A 25,518-nucleotide genomic window follows, 5' to 3' on the forward strand; every position below is an offset into this window, starting at 1 on the left:
GAAACCAGGCAAGAATGAGACACTGAGGTGCCTCGGGGATGCCTGGGGAAAGAGGCTAAGGTGAGGGGTAGGGGAAAGAGCGAGGGTGACAAACTTCTCTGATCTCCCAGGCTGGCTCAGGCTAATGGACGTGGTGCCTGGGAGACCTTCTGTGCTCTGTCTCTCATATCCTTACTGACCTTAATGACACCAGCAAGTTGTTAAAAATAGTCAGTTTGACGGTATTTTTAAAGAGAAGAAAAAAGGAAGCAATAGTAGTGGGATTTTATTTGCTAATCATATGCTTATTTTTCAAACCAGCAGGATTTTTTCTGTAACAAAAGTGTCTATATAAGTAAGTGACTGTTCTCCTTGGATGATGTTGATGGTAGTAGTAAAGCTCTCTCCTCAAATGAAAACTTCAAAAAATATGCCCTTCAGAACATTCTGAACTGGTCACAGATGAAAGTCTTAAATAAATGGAGTTCAGTCTAACCTGTAGAAGCAGAGAGAGCAGATTTATTACAGAATGGAGAAATGTGGTGTGAAATTGGTAATATCAAATGCTTTGATCATTTCTTCCTAGTAATGTTTTATTCATTCCATTTGGTCATTTCTGCTCAACTTTCTTACACAACCTTGAAGAACCTTTAATGATAGCTTATATGTAAAAATATTTATGTAACAGTGTGTCTGGGTTACTAGATGACCCACACTGATTTGAGGGAGCACAGAGGGTCACACAAAAAGCTCACAGTCTACCGTGTCTGGTGGAGGCAGGGGTTTGTCTGGTGACTAGATTTCAGTTGCTGTGGGGCCCACCCACAGATCTTTGCTAAATAGGGGATAAATGGGGGAGATGTGTGGATTTATCTCTGAAATATGACTATAAGGCTTGTGAGTGATAGATACAAAAATGCCAGACCTAAAACATCTAAATTAGCACTATCTCTTTCCAGTGTCATGGTTACTTTGGGAGGCCATATACTGGTTCAAAGTTGTAGTCACTCCAAACCGTGCTGGTGAGCTCCTCTAGGATTGTCTCTTAACTTACAGAAGGGCCAGGACTGATTGATTGATCCAGGGGTAGATAACAGACCCATACTGGGCCAGATTCTCTCTCCTGGGAATTGGAAATGAGACCATGGAGATGCAATGATGGGAGTCTGCTTTTTGGTGCTGAGCTGTCTGTCTTTCTAGCACCTTCCACAGACTTCCAGGCTCAGGTTCCTGAGCTGCCAGGCTCCCGGCTTCCTGCTTTTCCTTTTATCTTCTGGTTGGTCATACATAGTTTGAAAAGGCAGTTACCCAGATGTGTTGAGACTATGCTTATGATATTTTAATCTTACTTCAAATAAAAGTCCTTGGAATGCTCTATCACTTGAAAATGAATACTTACAGTTTTTAGTGCTGAGAATTCAAAGTTTTGTAAGTACAATATTTTCTTAGGGAAAAACATACTTGGTTACATCATTGATATCAAATTAAATCATAGTCTGCAATTTGGACTTCATTCTTGAATATTTGAAAAATATTCCAATAGTTACTGCAGGGTTTAAATATTATTATCTGTCAGCATATGTGCTTCATTTTAAAATTTCTTTTTTCAGTCATTTTAAATGCAGTAACTATGAAACCATTCTATGGAAGTTTCTAAAATAAATTCCCACCCCACATAACACAAGTCTAATCTGAATTGCTTTTACCTAAGGAATGGAAATACATGGTTCATACAGAAGCCGTAGCAACAAGTTTACTACCAAAGGTTCCCAGTAAAGTTCATCTACAGCTTTACCTTGCAACAAGGCAAAACTTTAATGTAAATTTCCTAAGGTATTTGCAGTGGTTTTATTGTTTTGTGAAGGCTGGCTTGATTCTTTTTTTTTTTTTTTAATTTTATTTATTTATTTATATTGTAGTAATCTCTACACCCAATGTGGGGCTTGAACCCACAACCCTGAGAGATCAAGAGTCACATGCTCTTTTGACTGAGCCAGCCAGGCGCCCCAAGGCTGGCTTGATTTTGACAGGAAAGCCAACATGATTTTATGAGATCTTTTGAATAGAGGAAATGAGACAAGGTATATTTTTTCCTAAATATTAATTTAAAATCTGAGCCTTCGGGATGTCTGGGTGGCTCAGCAGTTGAATGTCTGCCTTTGGCTCAGGTCCTGATCCCGGGGTTCTGGGATGGAGTCCCACATTGGGCTCCACAGGGAGCCTTCTCCCTCTGCCTGTGTCTCTGCCTCTCTGTGTGTCTCTCAGGAATAAATAAAATCTTGAAAAAAAATAAAATAAATAAAATAAAATCTGAGCATTCTAAGATTTGTGGAAAAAAAGCCCAAGCTATATAATGAGGCCAACTCGGACTTTAACAATATGTTTTTAATTCTTCCAGACAAGATCTTTTGCCATTTTTATTTATTTCTCATTTTTACTTGTTTATTATTATTAGTTTTAAGGATCTTTTGCCATTTTTAAAGATTATTCTGAAAGTTCAAGATGAGTTGTGCTATCCAGTGAATGTCTGAATGTCTGAAGTATGTGCTAATAACTCCCATTGTGATATAAATAGGTATATGGAAAATTGTATTTATGTGTCTATTTGCTGTTTAATTTCAAAGGGTAAAATTGAATCCCCAGTCTTTGAGATTGAAAAAAAAATTTATTACGTTAACTTTCAAATAAAAAAAATACCCAGGGCAAATATACTCATGGATTTTCATATCCATCACTCAGTATCAACATATTGCCAATTCTGCTTCATTTCACACCACCCCCCCTTTCTCTCCACTTCTCCTGTTATTTTAAAGGAAGTCAGAGGTCATATGTCATTTCTTCTGAAGACATTCCTGTTTGCCTCTTTGGGACTTAAAGAAAAAAAACAAAAAAGGAAAGCATAAAAACCACAGTCTCTTCTGACTTCCTTTTACCAGACATGAGGGGTAGAACCCATTGTTTCTCCTCTTCTCCCTTCCTTTCTTTGTGTCTGTGAATTTAATCTGGAGCTGTAAGTCTCTCCCCTCATTCATTTCTCCTTTCTTTTTGTAATATAATCAAACTTTTAAAGAATAATCACATTTTGCAGTCACTTTTTTACATCTAATATCTCCATCCAAGCAACTCTTTCAATAATTACCATCGATCCTTCCTAACTGTGACTTCCACATTTTTCATTGCTTTGAAACATATTTTCATGTGACTTATACAGGAAGTGTGGCTGTGTCATAATCTGTATACTTGAATATCTTAAAATGTCTTTCTCTTGAGTTAGGGCATGAGTGACACTTGCTTATGAATAATTCTTGGGACATAAAGTTATTTTCTTCAAAGCTCTTGCTATATATCAATTGTTTTCAGTTATTTAGTGCTTCAGAGAATTATAAGGTGAAGGACCTTCTTGTTTCCTAATATGTAATCTTATTTTTTCTGGGTATTTACTGAAATGTCTTAATTTTTGAAGTTTGAACATTCTATGAGGATATTTCTAGGCTTAGTTCTATTTTCATTAAGTTTGCTTGTAATAGATTATGTCTTCTTAGATTATTGTTTGAAATCTTTATTACATCAGGAATATAAAATTATATTTAAAGAAAACTTGAAAAAAAATAAAGAAAACTTGATTATTGCTGAGTAATGTACTCAGATCCCACTTTTTATCTATTTCCTTTATCTGTCCCTAAAGTGAATTTTTCAAGATATGACCTCCTTATACTATGCCTTCATAATTTTAATTTCTTTATCTTTCTCCCCTGTGTTGTGACTGACTTTCTCAAATATATTATTCTATTTTGATATTTCTTATTTCGATTATTTTAATTTTTGTGGCATCTGGTCGGCTGTTAAAGTCTTCCTCCCTCCCTCCCCTTTTATTTATTTATTTATTTATTTATTTATTTATTTATTTATTTTTGTTTTATTTTTTATTGGTATTCAATTTACCAACATACAGAATAACTCCCAGTGCCCGTCACCCATTCACTCCCACCCCCCGCCCTCCTCCCCTTCTACCACCCCTAGTTCGTTTCCCAGAGTTAGCAGTCTTTACGTTCTGTCTCCCTTTCTGATATTTCCCACACATTTTTTCTCCCTTCCCTTATATTCCCTTTCACTATTATTTATATTCCCCACATGAATGAGAACATATAATGTTTGTCCTTCTCCGACTGACTTACTTCACTCAGCTCCCTCCCCTTTTAAATCAATGACTGAATGTCTTAACTCCATTAACTTTTCTTTTTTATGGTAACATTTCACTAATTTCCAAAATGCAACACCTGCTTGAATATTACAATGAATATAACACAGATATATATTATTAAAATACTTCTGTTTTCTACAGGAATATGCCATGGTAGCATAGTCAACACCAACCTACAGCCAAAGCCATCAGTAGTGGCAGAAAGCACGCTGGCTAGGTAGGCAGGCTCTCCCGGCAGTGATGTAGACATGGGGCTGCAGTGACACTTGGTATAAATAATTCTTGGGACATAGAGTTTTTTCTTCATAGCTCTCTTGTCATAAATCAATTGTCTTCAGTTATTTAGTGCTTCAGAGAATTATAAGGTGAGAAGAGAAGCACTATGTGGGTTTTACACTGAAGTGGTAATGTACCACCCTTGTAGGATTCCATGGCCATCCCACAGTATCCTGAAAGTTAAGAAGTATTATGCTAAGTGCAATAAGTCAGTCAGAGAAAGACAGCTGCCATATGATTTCACTCATATGTGAAACTTAAGAAACAAAAGAAATGAACAACAACAACAATAATAATAAAGATAGCTATACTCCTTTGCCTCATCTAGAACATCCTACGGGAGTTACTGGAGGATTGCCAATTAACATTTGCATGCTAACTATGGAAGATATAATCACAGCAGGCTTCCAAATGAAACTTTTTCTGAAAAGGTTTATGTGAACATCTCAAATGTTAAACTAATTACTACCGAATTCTTTTCAGAGGGCCTTCGGAAAAAAAAAAAAAAAAGAACCAATTTTATCCTTCTTCTGGACTTACTCTTTCACAAATGGAGGCAGGACAAACTGATTTTGTCTTCTGAATACATTAATGTTAAAGTATTGGATATCAGAAGCATAATTCCTTTTTACGAAGACTTTTTTTCTTCTTTTCTGTATCTTTTTCATCACACAAAGCTCCATTGTCTTTGTAGCTACCTTTTGGGGCCCTGACATTTGTTTTTCTCCTTTTAGTGTATAACGTCTCAAAACAAGTGCTTTGATCAGCTGCTCAAGGGATTACACGTCTGGAACAGGAGGGCACTTAGAAGCCTGTGTTCTTAGAGATGCATTGATGTTGGAATGGTATGAAAAATAATTTTGTGGAGGGGTCTGGCTGGCTCAGTCCGTAGAGAATGTGACTCTTGATCTCTGGGTTAAAAAAAATGATTTTATGGAAACAACTTTCTTGTCTAAGCTCTGACCATGTTTATTACTGAAGAAGAATGCATTGACACATATACATATAAATCTATGTCAATAGATGGATTTGACTTCTTGCCACTGTGGCTTTAATGCTTTCTCTCTTTCTCATGTCTATCACTTAGGAAGAATGGTTGGCCTAGAGGGTCCCCTGCCCCCTACCTGCATTCCATGCCCTGAATTAAAGGAAGCAAAAATCCTGATGCAGAAAAAAAATTCTGCTGTGTGATTATGTGGATGGGGGTATTAATTTATTTTGTAGTAAATTAGTGGTCCATGTTGGTGTACTTTGGGCTGAATGCACAAAACACTATTAACACTTAAGCTACAAAACACTATTAAGAAGTCTGGCATCAAGCCTATGAAATTATAGCCTACTTTCTAAATCGCTATCAGAAGCTATTGAATTAGTAATAAAATCAGTGCCCCAAAAATCTCTAGGTTCAAATCACCACTCAGATGACTTCGCACACATAACCAACAGTATTTCAAAACTTGTTTTCCCATCTCTAAAACGGGTCTAATGACACTAGTGCTACTGACCCAATCAAAGTGGTTAAGGATCCAAATGAAAAGAACTGGAAGAACCACAGCAATAAATGTAGGCAACACTGTGTTGGTACATCAGTGTAACTGTCTTTGTTTTCTTTTAATTTTTATTTTGAAGTAATTATAGATTCATAGTAAGTTCCAAGAGAGAATGGGCAGAGTGGTTCCAGGCACCTTTTGCTCAGTTTCCCTCATGGAAACTGCATGACTATTATCCATTATCAAAACCAGGAAACTGACATTGGTACAATCCATAGCATTTATTTCAATTTCACAAGTTTACTCATTGCCAGCACTAGGTTTTGTCACTTTATTATTATTTTTTTTTAGTAGACTCGACGCTGGGCTCAACTCACAACCCTGAGATAAAGCAAGACCTGAGCTGAGATCAAGAGCCAGATGCTTAACCAACTGAGCCACCCAGGCACCCCTCATTACTTTTCATTTTAGCCATTCTGATAGGTGTGTAGTGATATTTTATTGTGTTTTTAGTTTGTGTTTTCCTAATGGCTATGATGTTGACTATCTTTTCATGTGTTTGTTTGCCATTTGTATATGCTCTTTGATGGAATGCCTGTTCAATTTCTTTGCCCATATTCTAGTTGGATTGTTTGCTATTTTATTTTTGAGCTTTGTGAATTCTTTATATATTCTAAATGTGAGGGCTTTGTCAGTTATGGGGTTTGAAAATATTCTCTCAAAGTCTGTAGTTTGTCTTTTTATCCTCTTAACAGTTTTTGGCAGAGCAAATGTTTCTTTTTTATATTCTGAGATTCAACTTTTTAATTTTTCCTTTATGGACTATACTTTTGATGCCCAAGAACTCTGATTAGCCTTAATCATAATGATTAACAAATTTTCCCCCTAAAAGTTTTATAGTTTTACTTACAGTTGTACATTTTATAAGTCCATGATGCATTTTTAATTAATTTCTGTATAATGTATGAGGCTTAGGTTGCAGATTTTTGAAGGTTTTATCACTGGCCTCTAGACATCTAAACACATTCCATCCCATGCTCTCCCTGTCTACTTTTCCATATTTCTTTTTTTTAAAGATTTTATTTATTTATTCATGAGAGACACACAGAGAGAGAGAGAGGCAGAGACACAGGCAGAGGGAGAAGCAGGCTCCATGCAGGGAGCCTGACGTGGGACTCAATCCTGGGTCTCCAGGATCATGCCCTGGGCTGAAGGCAGCCCTAAATCACTGAGCCACCGGGCTGCCCACTTTTCCATATTTCTAAGACATTATTTCATGTCTACTTTAAATTTCATCTCTTTAACTCTTTCATTAGGCAATTTTCAGTTGTTTTACTCTATATTGGTCATATGCCATCCCTAACATTTTACTGCCTTACTGATCAAAAGAATGTAGTTACATAGATATCCTCTACTGTTGACATGAGTCATGGTGATAATACGATAACTTAATAAATGTTGATATGTTTGTCTGTTTTCCAATGTATTGTAAGTCTGCCAAGGAGAAGGAGCATATCTTTTTCTTTCTCAAAACCTAACCCAGGTTTTACACATAGTAAGGATGCAATGCTGTTTGTAGAATTAAAATGGATTGAGTTCTATCATCCTCATATATGCTAGAAGAGGGACATGTTCACCTATATGTGTATCTATGTTCAGATGCAACATAAGATTTTTTGAGGAGGCAAAACTGAGTGGGAAGGCCAGTAGCATTTCAACTGGATCACTCCTGACTACTCATACCTGCTGCTGTACTGGCTGGAACCCGTTTATCTGGGTGAATGAGGTCAGTATCACAGGTAGGATTGTCCAGTACTGGAAGTGTATTTGATTCCAGGATGCTGTGGGAAGATGTACTGCTGATTCATAAATACTTTTCCAATTTATCTGCCTATGATTCTTTTTTTTTTTTTAATTTTTATTTATTTATGATAGTCACAGAGAGAGAGAGAGAGAGGCAGAGACACAGGCAGAGGGAGAAGCAGGCTCCATGCACCGGGAGCCCGACGTGGGATTCGATCCCGGGTCTCCAGGATCGCGCCCTGGGCCAAAGGCAGGCGCTAAACCACTGCGCCACCCAGGGATCCCTCTGCCTATGATTCTGTTTAAAGAGTACCCCTCAATACAGTTAGAACTTTGAAATTATATGTGTGCACACACATAAAATATACCCAAGTTGTTGTTGCTGTTTCCGCAGAGTAACCTCCAAATTCTACCTTTCAGAAATCTCTTTTGCATAGGTTCCCTACATTTAGGTTTAGATGCCCATTAATTAAGGACTTCCAGCCAGTATATCTATTTCATTTTAGCTTCCTAAAGACCTAGTGCTCAGGTGATGATAGGAGCTGTGAATATCACATATTATTTGTTCACATATGTCTGAAAGGTCAAAAGTGAAGGTCAGTACATTTCTACATTTTTCTTCTTCCTGTGCCAATTGGTTAAAATAAGATATCCAATAATAAATCATGTTTATTGTCAGGATATGAGCCATGGCACAAGGACGGATCAGTTTTTTGGTGTTAAAGTATTTGGATAGGTTTGCTGTAGTATGATTGCAGCATTTAATTCTGAGCTCTGATTATTTGTAGGCAGTAACATGGCCCATCCCCCTTTCTCTGAATAACCTTTTAAGAGATGGTTCTATTCATAGTTAAGAGGATTTACAGACTTAAACTGCAAAGATACACACAACACCGAGCAGGCAAATTGTCACTCTTTGGGGAAATAATGTTACCTATTGATAGAAATTCATGCTTAAAAAATTCACCATAGGAAACTATGAATTCAGGAAAAAATCCCTTAGCTTCTTAATGTTCTTATGTTCCTGTATTATTTTATCAATTTTTTCTTGAGCAATTTTTGTAGAAAGCAGTCTATAGTTTTTCTTTCAATACTGTACGAGAAATAAATTTTATTTTAGAGAAAAATATCCAAACTACAATAGCCACAAAATATCAACAGTCATAAAAATCTATGGCTAGATTTCCTTTTTTAAAAAACATTACCCCTCCTGAAACAAACAAACAAACAAACAAACAATAAATAAGCATTTGTCTTCGTAAAGGGAAGCTGTTTAGGTTGGAGAAAACTGGACAGATCTGGTAATTATTATCAAAGTTCTAGTTTTCCTCTTGGGGTTAGCTTGAAAACATTTTGATAAACTATTAGTAAGATAGAGCAATAGTATGAAAGCTTGCTTATGGTTTTAAATTCTTTCCAGATAAAAATTTTCCTTGTCAAGAAAGGATCAGGGGTTGTGGAGATTGTCTTACCTTGACATCATGCACAGCCTTGGTGCTACCTTCATTTTCCATGGTTTGGTGAATGTTTGCTTTATATCCCTCTGCCCTACGCAGGGGCAGAAATTGCTTCCACATAGATGGCCTAGAGAAATGTTCCTGGAGGCACTCTTGGTTGTCTTGGGGAAGACTGGGCATGTTTTTACAATAAAGTTCTAAATGAGTCCTGCAGCCTGTTTTTAACAGCAGTAGCCCAGGATCCAGTCTACTTCTCTTCGTCTGGTGGATGCTGTGCCATCTCTCAGCCAGCTGGGGATCTCTCTGCTTCACTATCTGAAGCAACAGGATTATCTGTTTTGGGGATCAGCAGTTTATCCACTAGTGTTCTATTCCAGGTAGAGCTTCTGGTTTTGAATGTCTAGATATGTTATGACTGCCCTCTGCAGGCAGCAATGTGTTCCTAATTCAAATTTAATTCCTAAATCAAAATGGAAAGAAATGGTGTAAGTGATATATTGCTTAGGATATAATGATAAAGGGAATAGACTATTTTGCGAAATTCTGCATTAGTCATGTGTGATAGGGACTAGTATTTGATCATCTTGGACCACGCAATGGAGAGGCAGATGGTCTGCCTAATCTATGTAGTTTTCTTAAAAGGTCATTTTAGCAGCAGTTAGCTTTGCGGTTAGAAATATTTGCTAAACTCACACCCAAACTTAAGCCCAAGGATTATTACACCTAAATTGATATGATGTAGGATTAAAATGATTTTTCTTATGAAGTAACTAGTCATCTAGTGATTAAACCAAAAGTTGGCTTCGAATATTGTGCTTCACATTTGTAAAGTGCCCTATAAATAAAGATTATTACACAGAGTGCAAAGAGTAGAACATAATATCTTTCTCTCAAGGAATATCTAATATTCAAGTAACCATTGCTGGGTCTGGTGCACAGGGGTAAAGACCCCAGATGTATATTACTTGGGTTATGAACTGGATAAATTTCCTTTTGTAAAATGACCCCGGGCCTCCAGAATTGGTATGCAAAACAAACACAGTCACAGTCCCTATCAACATTTCAGCTTCTTTTTTTCCTTTTCTTTCAGCTTCCTTTTCTTTTTATTCTTTTTTTTTTTGTGAGAAATTGATAGATTGATTGTAAAATTCATATGGAACTGTAAGGGACCCAGACTATCCAAAACAATCTCATAAAAAGGAGAACAAAGTTGGAGGATTCACATTTCTCAATTTAAAAACTTATTATAAGGGGATGCTTGGGTGGCTCAGTGGTTGAGCGTCTGCCTTTGGCTTAGGTTGTGATTCCAGGGTTCCAGGATCGAGTCCCGCATCAGGTTCTCCACAGGGATCCTGCTTCTCCCTCTGTGTCTCTGCCTCTCTCTCATGAATAAATAAAAAAAACTAATTATAAAGCCACAGTAATTAATAGTGTGGTACTCACATAAAAATAGACCTATAGATCAACAGAATAGAGAGTCCATAAATAGATCCATACATTTAGGGACAATTGATTTTTGACAAGGTGCCAAAATAACTCAACAGAGGAAAGAATTGTCTTTTCAACAAATAGTGCTGGAACAACTGGATAACTACAGGCAGACAGATTAAGTTGAACTTCTACCTCACACCACAGAAAAAATGAACTCAAAATGAATCATAGACTTATAGGTAAGAGCTGAAACTATAAAACTGCTACAAGAAAATGTAGGGGTAAATCTTTGTGACCTTGGATTAAGCAAAGCCTTCTTACATATAATACCAAAAGCACAAAGGACAAAAGAAAAAAAAGGTAAACTGGACTTCAGCAAAATGAAAAACTTTGATTTTCTTTTTTTTTTAAAACTTTGATTTTCAAAGAACCTCAGAAAGAAAGTGTAAAGATAACCTACAAAATAGAAAATATAGAAAATATTGCAAATCATATATACACAATAAAGGAATTGTATCCAGAATATGTAAAGAGTTCTTACAACTGAAAAAACAAAACAAAATAAAATTTAACTGAAAATGGGTGATGTGTCTAAATAAATATTTCTCCAAAGAAAATACGTAAATGGCCAATAAGCCCATGAAAAGATGCTCGACGTCATTAGCCATTAGGGAAAAGCAAGTCAAAATCACAATGATTTTACACTCAATAGGTTGGCAAAAAAACAGACAATGATAAATGTTAGTATGTGGAGAAACTAGGACTCTCAGACGTTACCCGTGGAAATGTTAAATGTTGTTGCAACCATTTTGGAAAACAGTTTGGCAGTTCCTCAAAATGTTCAACATAGATACCATAATATCCAGCAATTTTGTTTTCCACTGAGGTTACTAACTAGTAAAATATAAGTCTGGTCCCGTTGGTGTGTATCTTTGCCAATACTTGCACAGAACTTGCTTAAGAATGAAATAAGTTCACTGAATAAGCTCACCAGAATAGATAGGCAGGCAGACCGATTCCTAACATCATTTGAGCAATTCACTGTCCCTGAAGAGCTAATCTTAGACTCTTCATTTATATGGTTTAATAACTTCCTTAGAAATAAAATTGTTATTTTGAGAATATTATTACTATTTGCTTAAGTTAGCTCGATCTGTTTCCTTTCACCTGCAGCATAGATGAAGGGCTTATTGGAGTGCTCAACACATAATAAACTCTTGCTATATGTTTGCTGTTATTATTATTACCTTGGCTGCCGTGACTGTATTAGTTATTTATTGTTGCATAACAAGTATTCTACAACTTAGCGGTTTAAAATAACATTTATTATCTGACTGTAACAGGAGCTGGCTGCAGATCCTCTGGCTCAAAAACCACTGCTGAGTCAAGGTGCCAGCTGGAGCTGTAGTCATCTCAAGGCTCAACTGGGGAAGGAGTCACTTCTAGGCTCACTCACATAGCTGTTGCCAGGATTTAGTTCCTCAAATGCAAGTGGACTAAGGGCCCCGTTCCTTACTGGTTGCTGACTAGAGTCTGCCCTCAGTTCCTGCCATATCAGGCTCTCCGTGGGGCAGTTTACCACCTGGCAGCTTGCTTCATCTGTGTGAACAAGTGAGAACGACCCAACAGAATGCAAGTAAGATGAAAGTCATGGTCTTTTGTAACCTCAGCTCATAAGTGACAGTCCTTTTCCCTTTGCTGTATTCTGTTCCTTAGAAGAAACTCAGTACTCAAGGAGAGAGGATCAGAGAAAGGCAGGAGTCACTGGTAGGCGGGATTACTAAGAGCCACTTTAGAAGCTGCTACCACAGTGACCATATTTTTAAATTGTGGGAGATTGTCATTATGGGGCCAGTGGACAAGTATAATAGACTTGACCTGGAAAATCCTAAAGCTCGATTGCCATAGGAATTTAGGGCACTGGTATCACAAATAAGTGAAATCCTTTGTTATTGATATTAGATCTACTTTGGTAGTACCAATGCAGAGGCTGTTAGGATAGTTGGTTAGAGGACTTTGTAAAGATGTCATGTGTCCATACCCAGAGTTACTGTCAGGTCAAAGTAAGTCAGCTTCTTACAAATGTCTACTGTATGAAAGATATTGGAAAAACCATTCTTCCATTAAATTAATATTTTATTCACTGAGCAGCAAAAACTTCTCAAAGTCCTCACCCAACTGAAGGTAGGCTGGTAGCATAATGTTTACTAGGGGCAATAAGTATGTCATGTGAAATCATCTTTTATTTTTTATTTTATTTTTTTTATTTTTATTTATTTATGATAGTCACACAGAGAGAGAGAGAGAGGCAGAGACACAGGCAGAGGGAGAAGCAGGCTTCACGCACTGGGAGCCTGACGTGGGATTCGATCCCGGGTCTCCAGGATCGAGCCCTGGGCCAAAGGCAGGCACTAAACCGCTGCGCCACCCAGGGATCCCGAAATCATCTTTTAGAATAAGATTTCTGTTGGCTGGATCTCCTTTATCTCCATGGGCAAATGTAAGTTTAATCCACATTTGGAAGGAAAAGATTGGAAATGATGATGTTCATAACATTTTCTGTTTTAGGCTGAAGAAATTCCTTTGAAATTATGTATTTTTTCTACTTCTGATCACTTCTTTTTTTTTTTTTTTGCAACTTCTGATCACTTCTAGGTGGTATATTCTCTCAAACATAATATGATCCTATTCTAGTGAAAAAAGTTAAACATATGGGACATTGATTTAAAGAACACATTAATTATTAGTATTATTTTTCTTCTGTTGATGTAGTTTTATCTTATTTCCCTTGTGTTATTTTTAAAAAAGATTTTATCTATTTGAGAGGGAGAGATCAAGCAGGGGGTAGCAGCAGAGGCAGAGAGAGAAGCAAATTCCCTGCTGAGCAGGGAGACCAATGCCAGGGAGCCCAACTCAGGGCTTGATCCCAGGATCCGGGATCATGATCTAAGCCGGAGGCAGATGCTTGACTTACCGAGTCACCCAGGTGCTCCTCCCTTGAGTCATTTTTTTTGGTAAAGATTTTATTTATTTATTCATGAGGCAAACAGAGAGAGAGGCAGAGACAGACATAGGCAGAGGGAGAAGTAAGGCTCCCCGTAGGAAGCCCAATGCAGGACATGATCCCAGGACCCAGGGATCACACCTGAGCCGAAGGCAGATGCTCAACCACTGAGCCATCCAGGCGTCCCCCTTGTGTCATTTCTAAATAGCAAATCTGGAGCCCACCTAACCCTAATTACCTCCTGAAGGCCCCATTTTCAAATACCATCACAATGGGGGGTTAGGGCTTCAATACATGGATTTTGAGGGAAACACAAACATTAATTTCATAACATTGAAAGATAAACTGAGGATTGTTAACATTTTTCAAGAGTTTATTTGAGTTAATATCAATTTGAACCAGGCAGCACCAAAGTGAAAGTGCTTGACAGGAGCTTGTGAAAAGGCTTGTAAAGAACAGATGTGGAAGCAGAGCAAAGAAGTTATTTGATGGCCTACAGCTTAGTGGGTTGACTAATTTGGGAAAGTCTAGGTGGCAGTTTGTGACTGTTTAGTGTCATTGTCTACAGTACAAGTGCATTTACAAGAATTGACTCTGGGTTACACAGTCTACCAAGGCATTAGAGGCAGCTCAGTCTAATGGCCCCCAGGTTAATTACTTTAACAATTCCCCCTTTTGGTTATTTTCTCATATATGATGGATTGACCAAAAAATTGGTATTAGTGCCACCCTTGGTCACTATCAGGGTTAAGTTGTTTCACTGTGAAACTTATAGGTTATTGATGTCAGTTTGTGGAAGGTTTTTGTTATTCATCTTGTTCATCTTGTTTCTCTTTCTCCCAGCTCAGATAAGACCATCTGATGTCCTGCTGAGGACTACAAGCATGTTTTTAAGACTCTTGAGAGACAACTTTTAAGTAGATAGAACATAAAACGTAATTATTATTGAAAAGTCCATTTATAAACTTTTACTTATATCTATTCAGTGCACTTGTTCCTAACAATTATTTTTAGATTACTCCTGAAAAATTCACTTGAGTGATCATCTCAAGTTATTTTGATTGCTGAAATATTTTGTGACAGCCATAATATCAGCTTATTTGACTAGTAAACCTAGGTAGAATTGAAGTTGTATGTCTGCATTATATTTAATGTTGATAACTCTGAAGGCATGAGTGTTTTAATTAAGCCAACCAAACTTAGACTAGCTTTTATATATCAAAGATTATCAAAGATCATGTGAACTTGAACTACATTTGGGTTAGTTTCGGTATTTCTGAGAGAATACTTAATTTATGTAAATACTTTATTTTTCTTTAAGCCAATTAAAGAGTTCTTTTACAAATTTTGTTAAAATTTAACATTAAAATTACCATCTAAATAGAAAAATTGCACATCTATATATAACACATGTATAGACACAAATAAATATACAGCAGACACTTTTTAAATTGTAGCCATGAGGCAAGTATAATACAAAACTTGCTAGTTTCTAAAAGAACTGTTGGATTGGAATTGTGTTTCTGGCAGCTGGAATAAGTTAAGATTACTTGTTCTGTTGCTTAAAGCCTTTTACTAATATTTGTAGAGACTTAATGATCTTTTCATTTGCTTTTTGTTTTGTTTTTAAAGATTTTGTTTATTCGTGAGAGACTCACAGAGAGAGGCAGAGACACAGACAGAGGGAGAAGCAGGCTCCTTGCAGGGAGCCCGAATTGGGACTCGATCCCTGGACTGGAATCACGTCCTGAGCCAAAGGCAGATGCTCTACCACTGAGCCACCCAGGCGTCCCTTCATTTGCTTTCTGTAAAGAAATTTTTAAAGAGGCCATTTTAAATTCATTTAGTCTCTTAGGACCTTCTGCATACCAACTGAAAGATGTATTCTATTATTTTTGGGAAGTTTGGTACCCCCCCCCTTTTTTTGTCTTTAGGGCGCCTTATAAATGGATAAACTTATCTACATTAAAAGTTCCCAGTGTGGCCAATGTTATTCAAGATTATCTTTGGTAAATTTCATCCACTTGTTCAGACAAACAGGTTCTGGGCTCATAATTTTTCTATATATACTCAGACAAAATCCTAGATGGAGGAGTCCCAGACTCTGGGCTTAGAGGAACCATTTTGTTTTGCTCTCTCCCTTTTTCCATTTAAAACAGAATTTTACCTACTGGAGGCCCCACAATGGACCCAGACCAGTTTAAGTCAGACTAGCACCAACTCTGGACTCAGTCTGGAAAAAAAGAAATGCTCAAATAAAGCTGGAGAGCTCACAGTGCAAAAGCTGCAGAGCTCAGATATGAGAGGAACTTTCTGCACCCTCAAAGAAAGATGTGGGCACAGAGTGCTCGGCGGGTGCCTGTGCCCAAATGCTCCCTGAGACCCATCAAAGTTTTCCTTGGGGTCCTGTTTCTAACACAGAACTTTGAAAAGACAAGCTGAAGAGTTTATTTGAGCAGACATGGATTCACATCAGGCAGTGCCAAACTGAGAGTAGTTAGGCGCACTCTGCGAGGAGGAGTTAGGGAAAAGGATTTAACAGAGTGGATGCAGAAGCAAAGCAAGGAAATGATTTGATTGGCCACAGCTTAAGCAGGTGCCTCATTTCAGAAAACCTAGTTGGCTGTTTTTGGTTCCTCTTAAATTTTGTCTTCTGGGATGCAAATGCATTTACAGGCATTGACTCTGGCTTAGGTTTTTTTTGGCTTGCTTATGTAGGCTACCCAGGCATTACAGCCATCTGGGTCTAATGGCCTTCTTTTTACAATAGCCTATTACATTACGAACTGTTGAGGACCAACTGGCTGACCACGTGCTCTTAACAAATTGGGGCTTCAGGCAGCCATCCAGGCAACACTTGGCGGTGCTGTTTCCTACCCTATGCCTCCTTATAATTAGGATCTGTATTTTTCAGGATAGTAACTGATTGGTGGTCTCTAAAAGATATATCGACATTAAATCCTAGGAATTTGTAGATGTTTCCTTATTTAGAAAAGGTCTTTGCAGATATAATTAAGGATCTTGAGATGAGGAGATCATCTTCAGTTATCCAGGTGGGTCCTAAATCCAGTGACAAGGTCCTCATAACGCACGGAGGTGAAGGTGGAGATTGGGATGTAGCAGGCACTGGAAGCTGCAAGAGGCAAAGATTGGATTCTACCCTACAGCCTTGGGAGGGAGCACAGTCCTGCTGACACCTGGATTTTAGACTTCTGGCCTCCAGAATGGAAAAGAATAAATTTCTGAAACTTCTGGAGTTTTTTTTTTTAGTACTCAAGTTTGTGATAACTTGGTACACTAGTCCTGGGAAACTGATATAGTGAGAAATCCTTTTCTTAGTCTGAAGCAGTGTTTCTCAACAGTTACTTCATTTTTGCCCAATCCAGAGGAGAAAAAAGAATTTAACTAAAATTTAAAGTGAGTTTAGTTTCTCCCTAACAAGTTAAATACCAAGAAAATTTTGGCAGATATGCTTATTATGGGTCACAGACCATTGTATTGTTTATGGTTTTCTTAACCTTAAGGACCATTTTGCCATCTTGGAGACAACAATATTATCCCCCGGTTTCCATTGGGAGCACAAGGTCTGGAAGTACTGGAAGTGATTAAAAAGGAGAAAATTACCAGGGAAGGAAGCATTGACAGTGTAGATAGAGTCCGTAGAAATTTAGGTTTAATAATTTTCTGTTTTAAAGAAAAGTGTATTTGGAGAAAAAGCTATTAAAAGTCAGTATGGAATCCGACTTAAAACTTTTAGCACTTAAGTATTAGATTAAGTAGTAGCTGAATGATACAGATAGTGTTATACAGATAGTGTTATAGGTAGGGCTATAACATGGGCTGGGCCTCGATTGATGGGTATGGGTGATTAGCACAGCACAGCCAACAGGGCATTCCTGGTATGGGGAAAGAGGTGGAGTGAAGGAGAGGACACAAAACTCATCTGGTCTAATAAGCTTGTGATAATAGTTGGATTAGACCCCAAGGCAAGTAATGGCGTTGGGTCCATATTGCACTTAATGCTAGACCAGGAAGTCTGGATTTTGTTCTCCCGGGCAATAGGGAGGTGGTACGTATTCTTCACTAATGTTTATGTCCTAATCTCTTCTTTTTAGAAGGACACCAGTTATATTGTAGTAGGACGCACTCTAATGGCCCCATTTTACCTTAATCACCTTTTTAGAGACTGTACCTCCAAATACAGTCAAGCTTTGAGGTCCTGGGGATTGGGACATCATCATATGAACTTTGAGGGGAAAAACACAATTCAGCCCATAACAATAGCTATACAAATCAATTCTGTACCAGTGGCTTAACTTGTTATGTCTGAGTTTTTAACGTTCCCCCAGAATAAAAATAAATTCAATTTTTAAATTATTCTTTTTAATTTCTTCTTCTTAGCATCTGTACTCTTGACATATTGATATGAAACTTAGATATTTTAAGACTCAATTTATAAGAAAGTTATGATAGAATAAAACTTCTTTCTATCTCCTCACAGCTTTACAATGAATAAAACTAGTGTTTTCAACTATTTGTAAAAATGACAGCTTCTTATATCCTTTGTTTACATGTATTAATAGAAGACATTTTATTATAATCAAAATATTTCAAATTGAATTACTTGGTTTTTGTCAAGTTTAATTTTTGGTTAATTCATTGAAATATGAAAATTCCCCATGGTACTCTCACCTGCTGTGAGAGTTCTGTTTATTATTTTCTCTATTCTGACCAAAAATATACATACGGCATATGCTGCACTTTGAATAATTCCTAGATCTACCAAAGACATTAAACACCTTTTTGTAAAATGACATTTAACATTTATTTTTGTGATATCTTGAAGTATGATATTTAAAAAGTATTTTGAAGATGAAGACATGCATTGGCCCTGAGCCCTGGACCCCTTTTCAGCATCAGAGCTAACAAAATAATGAGGAAACATGTGTTGGGGTGGGTGAGTGAAAACCCAGTTTATCTGAGTGCCTCAGGGAAGAAATTCTGAATGAATAAATTGAAAAAAATTCTTGATTTCTCTACTCGGTTTGCTTTGAAACCCGGCTGATGAATAAATACATTTAACTGGTGATAGTGAGAAGTCATCTTCATAAAATTTTAGGAAGCGAATAGTCCAGATAGCTCCTTGAAATATATAAGAGAAGTTAAAAGATTGGGTATTGGAATATAATCATACCAGGCAAATTAAATGAGTGGCTCTGATCATGTATAAAGACTGTTAATTTCAGCTTTTAAAGAGTTCTATAAAACTGTGAATATACTTCAGCCTGTCTTGAGATTTCTGTCACCAATGCCAGAAGTCACATCCTAGTAAGGGGATATTTTGGTCCTTTTTCTGTCCTTGTTCACATGACCTGCCTGTAGCATCTTACATGGTAAGCCATTCCTTCTGTTTTGAAACTTCTGTCCTCTTAATGTTGTCAGTCTTCCATAGATTCCACCCCCCCCCCAATCTATCTGGAAACTTCTTTTCATTATTCTTTTTCCTCTTCTTGATCCATAAATAGTATGTCTTTAGGACTCTGCCTTTGGCCTCCTTCACTTCATACTCTTGGCTGACTGCATCCATTCTCAAGCCTGGAATGTTGTCCTCCACACTGACGATATCCACATGATATCTCCAGTCCAGACGCCATCCTGAAATTTAGAAAACTGATTTAAGTGATTCCTTGACATTTCCACCTAGGTATTTCATATAAATTTCAAACTGAACATGTCCATGTGACTGGCAGGCAACAACAGGTCTCTTGTAGTTAGACTTCCAGGACTGCCTTCAGAAAATAGAGATAAGTTTTGCTCAAATATATTTTGCTAACTTTTTGATACCAGTAGGCATTAGGAGGGAATTGGTTGTCTTGCTTTCAAACTGACTTACAGAAAGAAGCTTTATGTGGATATTGTACATGAAACTCTGGGCACAGTACAGAATACATTTCAATTTTGTCCTATTTTACCTTTGGTCACATAGCAACCCACATCCCATAACTAAGCTACAAAAGTGATAAAAGGGAAGATTTTGGTATTTGTTTTATCAGATGTATAGTTCAAATCCTTATTTTTCTCAGAAATTTTTTATTTATAATGATTTACAATATTTCATGATTTATAATACTACATTGTTTAAATTCCAGAACTCCACATCCAATCTTTGTCCTTTAGGTACCCACCATGACATGAATTGCAAGAGGATTTCTTCCAATATCAGAGGCAGTGAGATCTATATTTTATATCTCAATAGTGGAAACTAGTTTCCCTATAAATGTGGAATTAAGATAATGATGACAGGAGAAAACTCAGAATGTTGGAGGAGGACCAAAGGAGGGCCATATTTTTACTGGTATTTAGCTATTTAAAATATCTATCTATCTTATCTATCTATAATCTATCCATATAAATTCCAGTATAATTAACATACAGTGTTATATTAGTTTCAGGTGTACAATATAGTGATTCAACAGTTCCATACAACACCCGGTGGTCCTTACAACACCTACTGTCCTTAATCCCCATCACCTATTTCACTCCTCCCCTCTGCCCATTTCCCATCTGGAAATCATCAGTTTGTTCTCTAGAATTAAGAGCCTGCTTCTTCATTTATCTTTCTCTCTCACTCTTTTTTTTTTTTTTTTTTGCCCTTGCTCATTTGTTTTCTTAAATTCCATATATGACTGAAATCATACAGTGTTTGTCTTTCCCTGACTTATTTTGGTTAGCATTATACTTTCTGGCTCCATCTGTGTTGTTGCAAATGGCAAGATTTTATTTTTTTGGCTGAATAATATTCTGTTGTCTATCATCTATCTATCTATCTATCTATCATCTATCTATCTATCTATCTATCTATCATCTATCTATCTATCTATCACATCTTCTTTATCCATTCATCTGTGAATGGACACTTGGGTTCCTTCCATACCTTGGCCATTGTAAATAATGCTGCTAGAAACATTGGGTACATGTATCCCTTTGAATTAGTATTTTTGTAATTTTTGGGTAAATACCCAGTAGTATGATTGCTGGATTGTAGGGTAGTTCTATTTTGAACTTTTTGAGGAAACTCCATATTGTTTTCCACAGTGGCTGCATCAGTTTGCATTCCCACCAACAGTGCATGAGAGCTCCCCTTTCTCCACATTCTAGCCAACACCTGTTGTTTTGTGTTGTTAATTTTAGCCATTCTGACAGGTGTGAAGTGATATCTCACTGTAGTTTTGATTTATATTTCCATGATGATGAGTCATTTTGAGCATATTTTCATGTGTCTGTTGAAGATGTCTTTAGAGAAATGTCTATTCATGTCTTCCACCCAACTTTTATTTTTTATTTTTTTTCCACCCAACTTTTAATTAGAATATTTGTTTTTGGATGTTGAGTTTGATGAGTTCTTTATAGGTTTGGGATACTAACACTTTCTTGGATATGTCATTTGCAAATATCTTCTCCCATTCCGTAGGTTGCCTTTTAGTTTTGTTGATTGTTTCCTTCACTGTGCAGAAGGTTTTTATTCTGAGGTAGTCCCAATAGTTTATTTTTGCTTTTATTTCCTTTGCCTCAGGAGACCTATCTAGAAAAATGTTGCTGCAGCTGATGTCAGAGACATCACTGCTGTGCTCTCTTCTAAGATTTTTATGGCTTTAATCCATTTTGAGATTATTTTTGTGTACAGGCTAAGAAAGTGGTCTAGTTTCATTCTTTTGCATATTGCTGTCCAGTTTTCCCAACATCATTTTTGAAGAGACTGTCTTTTTTTTTTTTTCCATTGGATATCTTTCTTGTTTTGTTGAAGATTAATTGACCATATAGTTGTGAGTTCATTTCTGGGTTTTTCTACTCTGTCCTTTGAATTGTCTATTTTTGTTCCAGTACCATACTGTCTTGATCACTACAGCTTTGTAATATAATTTGAACTCTGGAATTGTTATGCCTCCACCTTTGCTTTTCTTTTTCAAGATTGCTTTGGTTATTCGAGGTCTTTTGTGGTTCCAAGCAAATTTTAGGATTGCTTGTTTTAGCTCTGGAAAAAGTGCTGTTGGTATTTTAATTAGGATTGCATTAAATGTGTAGTTTGCTTTGGATGATATGGAAATTTTAACAATAGTTATTCTTCCAAGCCTGAACATTTCCTTGTGTCATCTTCAGTTTCTTTTATTAATGTTTTATAGTTTTCAGAATACAGGTATTTCACCTCTTGGGTTAGGTTTATTCCTAGATATCCTATTATTTTTGGTGCAACTGTTAATGGGATTGTTTTCTTAATTTCTTTTTCTGCTGCTCCATTATTGGTGTATAGAAATGCAACAAATTTCTGCACATTGATTTTATATCTTGCAACTTTACTGAATTTGCTTATCAGTTCTAGCAGTCTTTTGGTGGAGTCTTTTGGGTGTTCTATATATAGAGTATCATGTCACCTGCAAATAGTGAAATTTTGACTTCTTCCTTACTGATTTGGATGCTTGTTATTTCTTTTTATTGTCTGACTGCTGTGCTCAGGACTTCCAGTACTGGGTTGAATAAAAGTGGTGAGAGTGGATATCCTTGTTTTGTACCCGATCTTAGTGGAAAAGCTCTCAGTTTTTCCCCATTGAGTATGATGTTTGCTGTGAGTTTTTCATATATGGCCTTTATTATGTTGAGATATGTTCTATCTGGACTTACTTTGTTGAGAGATTTTATTATGAATGGGTATTGTACTTTGTCATATGCTTTTCAAAGGAGGGTCATTTTAAGAGGAAAAAAACTGAATACATTTTGATGAAAGCTTAACTTATCATTTACCTTTAGGGCTGGAAATAAAGCAGGAAATATTTTGCTAATTTAAGAAAATACTAATACCTTCTGCTTTTGGGAATTTATTAGTGCATGATTACTTTATGCTTCCTCTCTTTTTAAAAAATACTTGCTTTATTTTTTTTTAATTTATTTATGATATTCACAGAGAGAGAGAGAGAGAGAGAGAGAGAGGCAGAGACACAGGCAGAGGGGAAAGCAGGCTCCATGCACCGGGAGCCTGATGTGGGATTCGATCCTGGGTCTCCAGGATCGTGCCCTGGGCCAAAGGCAGGCGCTAAACCGCTGCTCCACCCAGGGATCCCAATACTTGCTTTATTTTTAAAAAGATTTTATTTATTTATTCATGACAGACACACACAGAGAGAGAGGCAGAGACACAAGCAGGGAGCCCAACATGGGACTCGATCCCAGGTCTCCAGGATCACACTCCAGGCTGCAGGCGGCACTAAACCGCTATGCCACCAGGGCTGCCCACTTCCTCTCTTTCTATGAAAGCTTTTTCTCTTATGTTTTCTTTCAAAAGGAAACACCCAGACTTTTGCTTTTGGCCAAGGCAGAATGACTAGATGAATTTACTCTTCCAACTAAAGCAACTAAAAAACTCGACTAAGTATATGAAAAAAACAAAACTACTCAGTACTCAAGACATTGGATGTCAGCAATGAAGGGCACCAACCCCCAAGAGGCAGGAAACAAATGGATGCCATGGCTTACTGCTTTGAGAATGTTTTCAGGCTCTGCTTAGGGATGGGAATCCAGGTAGGGAATGGTGGTCTCCCTGAGGTGAAGAGATGGAGCAGGGAGTTTGGAGAGGCCACAGTTGGTAGAGTTCCTAGGGCAGGGTACCGGTGAGGAAGAGCTGCAGAGAGTGAGACTTTGGGGGATCTCCAAAGGGCTCCTCTTTTTAAAAAATATTTTATTTGTTTATTTGAGAGAGTGTGAGAGAGAACACAAGCAGGAGGGAGGAGCAGGCTCCCCACTGAGCAGGGAGCCTGACTTGAGGCTGAATCCCAGGACTTTCGGGCTTGATCCCAGGACCCTGGTATCATGACCTGAGCTGAAGACAGACTCTTATGCAACTGAGCCACCCAGGCACCCCTAAAGAGCCCCCCTTGAATGTTCAGCTGAGTGCTAATCAGTGTACTCATATAAGGAGACTAGTTGAGGCTGGGGAAAGAACCATCCAAAGGATAGAAGAAACAATACTTATAGCTTATAAAAGGCTGGGGTTAGCACCTGTTCTCAAAAGGCCAGAGTGGGAACACTTACAACTCACAAGGTATTAGATATTCAGAACTCAGAGGGTTTTGCTTCAGTATTGGGGAAAATTAATCCTAGATGATACATTGCTTTAGTTCTAACAAAGCTTAAAAGCAGGACCCAAAAGGATTAAACTGTGGGTGACATAAGTATGTCCTGGAACAAAACTCAAGAATATTTATAGGAATAAAAAAAAAATACGCCCCCCCCCCCCCCGACAAGATGGTAAAATTCACCAGTTCTGGTGAATGACCAATACCTTGTGAACACACACACACTCTCTCTCCCCACCATGTGAGGACACAGTGAGAAGGTGGCTATCTACAAGCCAGGGAGACACTTCACCTAACCAAAATGGCCAGCACCTTGATCTTGGACTCCCAGCCTCCAGAACTGAGAAATAACATCCTATTGTTTAAGCCACTCAATCTTTGCCATTTTGTTAGGGCAACCTGACCTGACAAAATTTTCTATTTTTTTCTACTATAAAAAATATTGCACTGAAAATCCTGTGTATTTATCTTTGCATGGTTATGCTGATTTTTTTTTTTTTTATTATGCTGAGTTTTATAGCAGGGATTTCCGGAAGTTTGTTTGCTTGGTTATGGTGTGTACACATGTAACATCTGGGTAGATATGCTATTCTTTCTGTCAGTGCCTCTTAGTGTTCAGATGCACAAAAATGATGTCATTCTGTAATGGTAAGGCCATGTATTCCTATCACAGCCTAGAATATGCTTTCATATTTGCAATGACAGCTTGATCATATAGAGTTAGTCATCATCCCGCTTTCTCCATAGGAGCACTACTGACATTTTTGGCTGGAAAATGCCTTGTGTGTGGTACTGTGCTGGTATCCCTTCCCAGCTCTTATCATCCCTAGTCCCTGTGTACCAAATGCCAGCAACACTCCATCCCTAGTCATTGTAGTAAGCCCGAGAGTCCCACATAGTCTCAAAGACTCCTGAGAGGGTTATTTTCCCACTTCCAGAAACTGAAACATTGATAAATAGTTTACTTATAAAACTATAAAATATTATAGTTAATATTTTAAACAGTTTTGTGACCTATAGCTTTGTTAACAATTTTTTTTTTTACTCTTATTGTGGTTAGTACCTGCAATCATGTTTAAAAATTCTAACCTCACAATTTTCTAATCAGCAAGTCCCACATTAATTTAGGCCAGACTTTCACATGTAAATGGACTTAATCCATAGCATCAAATTTATTAAAACAAAATTCCAAATAAAAAGAACATAAATAAAAAGAACATAATAAATAAATAAATAAAAAGAACATAAATAAAAAGAACATGTATATTATTCAGATTTTAAAAGGTTAACATTTTGCAGTATTAGGTTGAGCTTTAAAAAAAAATTATTTTAGAAATTAAATGTGGATATCATGCAGGGCTCCTCTGTATGTTTACTTAACCAGTTACATAATGTGTATCCTTGCCTCTGTGTTTGTGATAGGCAGAATAATGGTCCCCTAAAGATGTCTGTGTTCTGACCTCTGGAGCCTTTGAATATGTTAACTTACACGGCAAAAGGGAAACAAGGTTATGTGTGCATGTGGTTAAGGTTAAGGACCTTGAGGTGGGGAGAGTTGCTTGTATTATCCAGGTGGATCTAATCTAATCAGCCCATAAAATCAGAGAACCCTTCTCAGCCGTGTTGAGAGGGAGCAGGGAGCTGTGACGTTGCTGACTTTGAAGGTGGAGGAAAGAGGACGTTGACCAGGGAATGCGGGCAGCTTTTAGCAACTGGAGGAGACAGGGAAACGGACTGAGACCCATGTCATGCT

At 37.3% G+C, this 25,518-nt stretch overlaps 2 protein-coding genes across 4 annotated transcripts in view; one reads left to right on the forward strand and one right to left on the reverse strand.

Moving 5' to 3' along the window:
* RGS20 (regulator of G protein signaling 20) overlaps window positions 1–9,649 on the reverse strand; it is an 83,781-nt gene extending 74,132 nt beyond the window's left edge. The window contains exon 1 of one of the 2 annotated variants that reach the window (XM_072804619.1): window positions 9,222–9,649. In XM_072804619.1, coding sequence (XP_072660720.1) covers window positions 9,222–9,386 — 165 coding nt within the window. In that variant the 5' untranslated portion in view covers window positions 9,387–9,649. The remainder of the gene's footprint in view (window positions 1–9,221) is intronic. The other variant, XM_072804618.1, reaches the window with a different exon arrangement.
* ATP6V1H (ATPase H+ transporting V1 subunit H) overlaps window positions 1–25,518 on the forward strand; it is a 167,319-nt gene that overhangs the window by 14,056 nt on the left and 127,745 nt on the right. The gene's annotated exons all lie outside the window — the stretch shown is intronic.

This window comes from Canis lupus, chromosome 28, assembly GCF_048164855.1.
Source record: "Canis lupus baileyi chromosome 28, mCanLup2.hap1, whole genome shotgun sequence".
NCBI classification, from domain to species: domain Eukaryota; kingdom Metazoa; phylum Chordata; class Mammalia; order Carnivora; family Canidae; genus Canis; species Canis lupus.